Below are 8,619 nucleotides of genomic sequence, written 5' to 3'. Positions count from 1 at the left end.
TCATATGCAGCCAATAATATTTACACAGACACAAAAAATAATTATTGGATGAATCCTCTCTCATGGTTCATGTCTGCCTCATTTTTGAGCACAGCAGAATGTTTCTCGCTGTCTCTATCTGATTCGTTCTGTCTCTGTCTTTTGATCTCTGGTCCATAGATCTTTTTCTAGTCGCACCCCCAGACTCTCTCTCTCTCTCTCCAACCCCCCCCCCCCCCCTTCCCACTGCTCTCTGGCAGTAGCAGCAGATGAAGGAGAATCCTGAGTGTTAATTGGACAATCTCCCCTGGGGGGGGTTGTGGGTGTGGCCGCTGTCCTTCGTATTTATGGAATACTGGGATTGCCATGACTCCCTCAGCTGAACTAAGAACACGCTTGTTTTCCCCCTCTCTCTCTCTCTCTCTCTCTCTCTCTCTCTCTTCTCTCTCTCTCTCTCTCTCTCTCTCTCTCTCTCTCTCTCTCTCTCTCTCTCTCTCTCTCTCTCTCTCTCTCTCTCTCTCTCTCTCTCTCTCTCTCTCTCATTTTCTTTCTGTATGTGTCGTTCGTGGTCTATTTAAGCTCTATTTAAGCTTCCAGGTGAGTCTCTGAGAGAGTGACGTGCTGAGAGAAGGTTATTTCCAGCGTGAGGCCATCTGACACCTCATGACACCCTCCATGTCAATCATGACCCCACGATCCCATGCTGACTCTGGGCCAGCTGAGCTCCCGGTGGTCTGATGAGGCTTCATACATACAGAGGAATAGGGCTGAAATCTCCCGTAACACTAGGGCTAAAGTCTCATGTTCACACAACACCAGGGCCAAGGGCTGAAGTCTCATGTACTCACAACACCAGGGCCAAGGGCTGAAGTCTCCCCCATGTACTCACAACACCAGGGCCAAGGGCTGAGGTCTCCATCATGTACTCACAACACGGGGGCTAAGGGCTGAAGTCTCATGTTCACACAACACCGCGGCTAAGGGCTGAGGTCTCCCTCATGTACTCACAACACCGGGTTCAGATGAAAGGCGAAACGTTGCAAAAAGGATTTAAAGTGCATTCAGACCATCATGTGATTGGCAGATGATAACGATTACAGCCCGCACCTGTGAGGTCTGGCTGAAAGCTCATCCATCACAGACAGAAGAGACACAAACCACAGACAGAAGAGACACATGCCACAGACCTCTCTCCCAGGCTCTCTCTCACTCTCTCTACCTCTCTTTCACTTTCTCTTCTTTATTCTCTCTCCCCCCCCTTTTTCTTCCTCCCCCTTCCTTCCTCTACATAGCCACCACACACACACACACACAAACACACACACCACACACACACACACACACACACACACACACACACACACACACACACACACACACACACACACACACACACTTCTTAAAATAATTTGCTACAAATTTCAACATGACTGAGCACTGTTAAAAACCTTTGACGAATTGCATGATGTTCAATTGTAATTGAGGCTAAGCGAGCAGAAACACACATTGCTGATTTAATGGTAGCCACACCCTAACCCTCAGAACAGCTGTCCTGGCTTGACAGAGCGATTCATCAGTCTCAACTTAACAATGAACTCTGGAGACCTGACTCCAGCCGCCGTGCACTTTGACCCCCCCAAAGGACACATAGTCGAGCAAGACTGATGGGGTCCTCCGACCTCGGGTGAATCTTACACGCATACTGTGTGATTAAAGCTTGCATTTCACCCGAGCTCTGTGGACGTCTCTCAGCATTGTCTGTTTATGTCCTGAGATACATCATCTAGAGTCTACCATCTTTGGAAGGTACAGTGGTCAATGTAACAAATGAGACAATAAGACAAACCAGTGTCAAACCAGTCATCTTACCCACAGAACGCTGGCTTATTCGTGTCAACGCAGCGTCCGCATCATACACAACCACAGCTGAAGTCAGGAGGACTCCCTTATCAATAAACCGATCAATTATCCTCGGCCTCAGAAAGCTGTAATGAAGTAGAGTAAAGTATACCACACCATGTGAATAGAAATCCAAACATGAAGTGTCATGAATAATAAATAACTCTTTGAAAGCCTATTGGAAGGGATCTTTCAAACAGCAGACTGTAGATTATCTGATGTGCCTGAGTGCTTTGGCCAATGGCGTTTAACACCCTGACGAGCTGACGAAGCCTGATCCTAGAGAAGACGTGTAGACGTTCTTCGTGTAAATACCTACATCACAATGCAGCCACTCTGAGTGTCTGCCTCAGCAGCGGATGAGTGTGTGCGTGTGCATGTACATTTGCGTGGGTGTGCACATGTGAGTGTGTGCGTTTTGGCCAGGAGCGTTATCATGACCATGTATGGCTTGGTTCCTTGTTCTAAAACAGAACACATTTTGCGTGGAGACCGGAGGCCGACTACCCTCGGCCAATCCGGGTTGGTCATGCCGGCAAGGGTGGGGCATCGGCAGAGGGTTAGATATCACAACCTCTCCGTCCCTTCTGGGTTTATACTGTTGGGTTTAAGTTAAAAATGGTTGTTTTGGTATTCTGGTGATGATCATAGAGACACACCTGGTGACCCCTGACCTTCTGATGCTGGCCCACACGCCCCCTGATTGGCTGATGGGAGAAGGGGTGGGACGGAGCAGAGGATGACGAGGGTCAGAGGAAGGACTGGAGATGTCTTCGGAGCAGTAACGTTACACCAACACTTAGATCTGTTTCGAGGCTTTGTTGTCTTTCTTCTTATGGATCTTCTTAATAAATTATTCAAAATCTTGACTCATCTGCTTTAGCTTTTGCCCTTTTCACTGCATCACTTCAGCACTCCCTAACATTCTCAAACTCTCTCTCTCTCTCTCTCTCTCTCTCTCTCTCTCTCTCTCTCTCTCTCTCTCTCTCTCTCTCTCTCTCTCTCTCCACTTCCTCTGACCCCTGCTCTCTCGCACCATTAGCTCCTTAAGTCTTCTTCCTGCCCCCCCGCCCCCTGATTACCGTGTTCCCGTGGCGATTGCGGAGCTCTTTCAGAGGAGGAGAAGCATCTCTCTACCCGACCCACTCGGGCATGATGGGGGATTCCGCCCATGACCGGACATGTGCTTATCAGCTCCCTGCACAACTCTGTGCAGCTATTGTAAAAGAAAAGATAATATGTTAATACATATATAATACATGATAATATATATATGTTTATACTGTATATATATATTTGTATATATGAATATATATATGTGTATATACTTATATTAATATAATATATTATAATTAATTCTGCAATCCTTTCAGCAGTGATCTGAATGGTAGAATGCATGGATTTATGTTTTAAAGTAATAATGAGGAAGTGATGTCATCTTGACTCTGCTGTGGTTAAATCAATACACAGAATAGTGCAACTCCAGCTGAAATATCAGCTCCAGCTGAAACATCGCCATGACGGATTCTATGTTTCTATATGGACGAAGAGACACTGTGGGCAGGTGGGATTATGTGTAAGAAACAAGCCATCTCTTTCTGAACAACAAACACACGGTCCTACTTTCAGGATGGAGACATCAAACCTCCAGGCTAGAGACATCAGACCTCCAGGGGAAATCAGTCCTCCAGGCTAGAGACATCAAACCTCCAGGGGAAATCAGTCCTCCAGGCTAGAGACATCAGACCTCCAGGCAGGGGTGGACTGGGACAAAAATTCAGCCCTGGCATTTTCTGTCCAGACCAGCCCACTACATTATCAGCACTAGGGGTGGGACGAGACGAACGGGAAGAACCCTGTATGTACTTTATTAAAACGATTTAATCAAGTACATACATCCTGCTATTTGCACTGCAAATAGCAGTGCAAATTGCTATTTGTGTCTCTTGTGCTGTTGACAAGAAAGGTGTGAAACCTGAACAGAAAGTTAACGGACATCCTGTGGTCGCTGCATCTCCATCCCCCATATCTACATAGCTACAAAACGCTTGTTAAATATCACACTTGATCCAACGCTAATTTCTCTCTTGCAGTTTTTAGTCTGTGAATGGGAAAATCTTTTTGTGTAAGCCCAGCATTAGTTAAAACCAGACTCGGACAATAATAACAAAATATCCTGACAAATAATCTAATAGAAACATATTACAGACAGTAGCAGCTTTAGAGCTGAAACGCATTTGTTTAAACTGTGACTAAGTCATTGTGAAACCATAAATAGAGAATAACATTTTTTTATCTGTAGCTGTGAGAAAAAGTCTAAGACATGAATTACTTACTCGTGGGAGTCGCGGACTCCCACGATTCCGGCCCATGCCATGAGGTCCCGCCCACCCTGGTTTGTGTTGTGATTGACAGCACTGTCAGGGCTCTCTGAGCCTGTCAGCCCATGATTGATTGACAATGACAAACATAGACCAATAATATGTGTCGATGCTGGCAACACACTGCTAGCCCTCTGTAGCCAATTGGCCAGCCTAATTGGAGGAAATTTAGAGAGAGAGAAAAAAACAAAACATAGCGGACCGGACCGGCCCACATTGGGTCAACGGCCCACCGGGACGATGCCCGGTATGCCAGATGGCCAGTCCACCCCTGCCTCCAGGAGACATCAGACCTTCTGGAGACATCAGACCTTCTGGAGAATTCAGACCTCCAGGCATCCAGACCATCTGAAGACACTGGACATTCAATATGTCCTGTGGGTGAATTTCATTGAGAGAAATACCAAAAAAATAACAATAGCAATAAAGGGAATAGAATACAACAGTAATGGACCGTTTGTTGTGTTTCTGCGTGAGTGATTGTGTGTCAGGATGCTCATTTACATATAATGGTACTTAGTGACTGTAAAAAGATCATCCGGGTTGAGTCGTAGAGGTCATTGGGATTAGTCGGCCTGATACAACAATAAGATTAATATTGGATTTTCAGGAAAAGGAATAATTATTAACAACAACAATTGTGTTAATTGCAGTATGAGAAACAACTTGCATTAAGAAAATGTTCTTGATGCGTTGGGCGTCTTTGGCTAAACTTTATGGTTTATCTTCTCAGACAGCTTTTTCCCTTGTGTCACTCAAGTGGATGTGAAGCCACAGCATGGGATGCAGTGGGTGCTGATGATAGCAGGGGATGCTGATGACAGAATTGGGCGGATGATAAGAGGGTGTAGCCGGCTTGAGCACCTCCAACCACGTGACTAAGCGCACAAAGCAACGCTGGTCGATCGTGTAAAAGCGCTTTGTGAACAGCGGCGATGCCCCAGTGTCTGACGCACTCTGATGCACTTCACTCAGCGGAGAAGTTTCAGCCGGCGTTCGCTACCGTGGAATGACTCGGTATCTCTTGTTGTCTTTGGTCAAGTGTATTTTGGATCATGCTTCGAGCTTTCTGTGTTGAAACATTAAAGGTAAGATTACAGCTCTCTATTCATTCTTAACTGTATGTTTTCTATTTTGTGTTTCAGTCGTAAAAAGCAAGTATTTCTGTTATTAAGGAAGGAGACGTTCTGGATGTTTCTCTCGCGCAATATTTTTGCTCCGTTGACTTTCGTTTACACTTATTTATGTCGGTTTAATGGGCTTAAATGCGCATTTAAACACATTTATTTAAATATTAATACTATATTATTATGCATTGTAAGCATGATAATATAATAAAAATTATTATTATTATTAAATCAATGACCTAACTTTACGCTTGCTCCCTCTCGTCACACAATTAATTCAATAATAATAAAAAACCTAATCCTCAATGACCTCTTAAATTAATAAGAAGCGTCCATGCTGGTCTCGAGCTTTGCTGACCCACATAGGCGACTTAATTTGACCTCCCCCCCAAGATGCGATCATCAACTGTCCACTTTCCCACCATTGTGTCTGGGCTGCATCTGTTGTGGGTCAGCTGGCTGATGGAGTGATTCCAGTGATATTACCCAGTAACTAATTATTCCATCCCTTTATTTGTATATACATTTTTCCTTAATTGATTGGTCTATGTTCATGTGTTGCTATTTAAACCTATATAATCTCCATAGATACCGTTTGTTTGGGCGCTGTGAGTCAGCCATGATGTCGGCCCTGGGGGGCATCACCATGGCAACAGGTCTGCTGTACCTTGGCTCCAACGACGCCGTCTACGACGACCCGTCCGCCTTCTCCGGCCTCATGAAGGCGGGCTTCGTACCGGACAAGCCACGCTTCCCCAGCGGAGCCAAGGAGCTGGGCCTCGCCAGCCCCTTCCCGGAGACCAGCCTCTCCGACCTCCTCTCCTCCGCCAACGGGACGGCGGTGAGGAGCGCGGCCGGCGTGCCGTGCGGGGGGAGCTCCGCGGACCACATGGAGTGCTTCATGATCCTGACGCCCGGCCAGCAGCTGACCATCGCCGTGCTGGCCCTCACGCTGGGCAGCTTCACGGTGCTGGAGAACGTGGCGGTGCTGGGGGTCATCCTGCTGACCCAGACGCTGCGCCGCCGCCCCTCCTACCTCTTCATCGGCAGCCTGGCCGCCGCCGACCTGCTGGGCAGCGTCATCTTCGTCTACAGCTTCCTGGACTTCCACGTGCTGCACAGGAAGGACACGCCCCCCGTCTTCCTCTTCAAGCTGGCCGGCGTGATCACCTCCTTCTCGGCGTCGGTGGGCAGCCTCTTCCTCACGGCCATCGACCGCTACGTCTCCGTCCAGCGGCCGGTCGCCTACAAGCGCATCGTGACGCGGGCCCGGGCCGTGGCCGCCTTCACCGCCATGTGGGCGGGCGCCGCCACCTTCTCCCTGCTCCCGCTGCTGGGGTGGAACTGCAGGAGTCTGGCCTCGGCCTGCTCCGAGCTCTTCCCGCTCATGGACCGACGCTACCTGATGCTGTGGATCGGCGTGACGGGCGCCCTGGTGCTGTTCATCGTCTACGCCTACGTGTTCATCCTGTGGAAGGCCCACCGCCACGCGCTGCGCATGATGAGCCGCGGCGCCCAGCGGAGCGTGGTGCTGTACGCCGCCGACGGCAACAGGGTGCAGACGGGGCGGCCCGAGCAGGCCCGCGTGGACCTGCGCCTGGCCAAGACCCTGGCCCTGATCCTGGTGGTGCTGCTGCTCTGCTGGGGGCCCGTGCTCGCCATCATGATCTACGAGCTCTTTTCGAAGGTGAGCGACGCACTGAAGGCGGCGTTCGCCTTCTGCTGCATCCTGTGTCTGCTCAACTCCACCGTCAACCCTGTCATCTACGCCCTGCGCAGCAAAGACCTGCGCCGTGCATTCCTGCACCTCCTGAGGCCCCGTCCCTCCTCCGACGGTGGCGGCTGCTGTGGCCAGAGGGCCCCTGTGGGGGGGCCCCCGGAAGGGAACCAGGAGAGGAGGAGCAGAGGGGCCCGGGTCACGCTGTCGGGGGGGACGGAGACTTCGGGGGCAGAGCTTGTATGAAGGAGGGGGTCCTTCATGTGGAGAGAGGAGACGTGATGATGCAGGATGATTGTGACCCTGACACGTGCCAAACGGATCAATAGACCCTTAACAGGCTTCGTCTTTGTTAGCATTTTACTTTTCTTTTTTGTAGTAATACTTTGATATCATGCCAGGGAAAACTGTTATGTCTGGTTTCTTGATTTGAATCCTAGTCCGTGAAAATGACATTATGTGGGTCATAGAAAGTTGAAAAATGAAACATTTGTAAATTTGAATCGGAAAAAAGCATTTAAATGGTTTTGTAAGGAAATTAAATTATAATGTGATAATCAGTTGTGTTTTACAGAGGATAATATCAAGAACATCTCTTCATCACCTTGCCCTGAAAGTTCTTATCTATTTATGTGTTGTTTATATTGCGCTTTTTTTGTACGACGGTATTCTTGTAAGAAAATAAATGGTGCAATTTTATTGTGCAATACTTTGTATATTGTGTTTTCCTCTAGTTCTGACTCTGATGACGTTTCCATCAGATTGTTGCTCCTGTTTCTCTTTGAGGAGACAATGGAACCAAGCACCATAGAAAGATGTTTTATGGATATATATTATTCCCTATTTACTTTAATCTATCAATTACTCAGAATAATGTTTGGAAAAATACTATTACGTAGAAAGTGGTTTTTTTCTGATTCTCCCATGGTTTTTAAACCTGAACCCATTTTAAGGTTTTACATTTTATAACCGCTCTGTTAGGCTGATCTGGGGAACAGTGCTGGAACCCTCATTCAAACCTGCTGACACCTAAACACTAAAACTACCATGGACCCAAACCCTAAACCAATCCCTTAAACCCAAACCTTAAAACCTAACCCGAGACCAAAGCCAAACCCCAAAGCCAAACCCTTAAATCTAACCCTGAACCCAAAGCCTAAACCCTAAAGCCAAACCCTTAAACCTAACCCTGAAACCGAGCCAAACCCTTAAACATCACCCTAAAGCCAAACCCTTAAACGTTACCTTGAACCCAAACCCTAAAGCCAAACACTTAAACCACCCGAAAGCAGACCTTAAACTACCCTGAAGCGCAACCCTCAAACCTAACCCTAACCCTGAAGCCAGACCCTTAAACCTAACCCAAACCCTAAAGCCACACCATTAAACCTAACCCTTAAGCCAAACCCTTAAACCTAACCGTAAAACTAAAGCCAAACTCCTAAACCTAACCCAAACCCTAAAGCCAAACCCTTAACTTAAACCCTGAGGTCAAACCCCAACACTAAAGCCAAAG

At 47.6% G+C, this 8,619-nt stretch overlaps 1 protein-coding gene across 1 annotated transcript; it reads left to right on the top strand.

Moving 5' to 3' along the window:
* Positions 1–5,171: 5,171 nt before the first annotated feature.
* On the top strand, positions 5,172–7,922 carry LOC130382795 (cannabinoid receptor type 1B-like). Its single transcript, XM_056590699.1, has 2 exons — positions 5,172–5,347; positions 5,975–7,922. Exon 2 carries the CDS (start codon positions 6,006–6,008, stop codon positions 7,347–7,349), a length of 1,344 nt encoding a protein of 447 aa, XP_056446674.1. The 5' UTR covers positions 5,172–5,347; positions 5,975–6,005; the 3' UTR covers positions 7,350–7,922.
* Positions 7,923–8,619: the final 697 nt, after the last annotated feature.

The sequence above is a fragment of the Gadus chalcogrammus genome, chromosome 5, assembly GCF_026213295.1.
Source record: "Gadus chalcogrammus isolate NIFS_2021 chromosome 5, NIFS_Gcha_1.0, whole genome shotgun sequence".
NCBI lineage: Eukaryota > Metazoa > Chordata > Actinopteri > Gadiformes > Gadidae > Gadus > Gadus chalcogrammus.
Note: the sequence above shows the minus strand (reverse complement) of the source record. Positions and strands in the feature narration are given on the sequence as shown.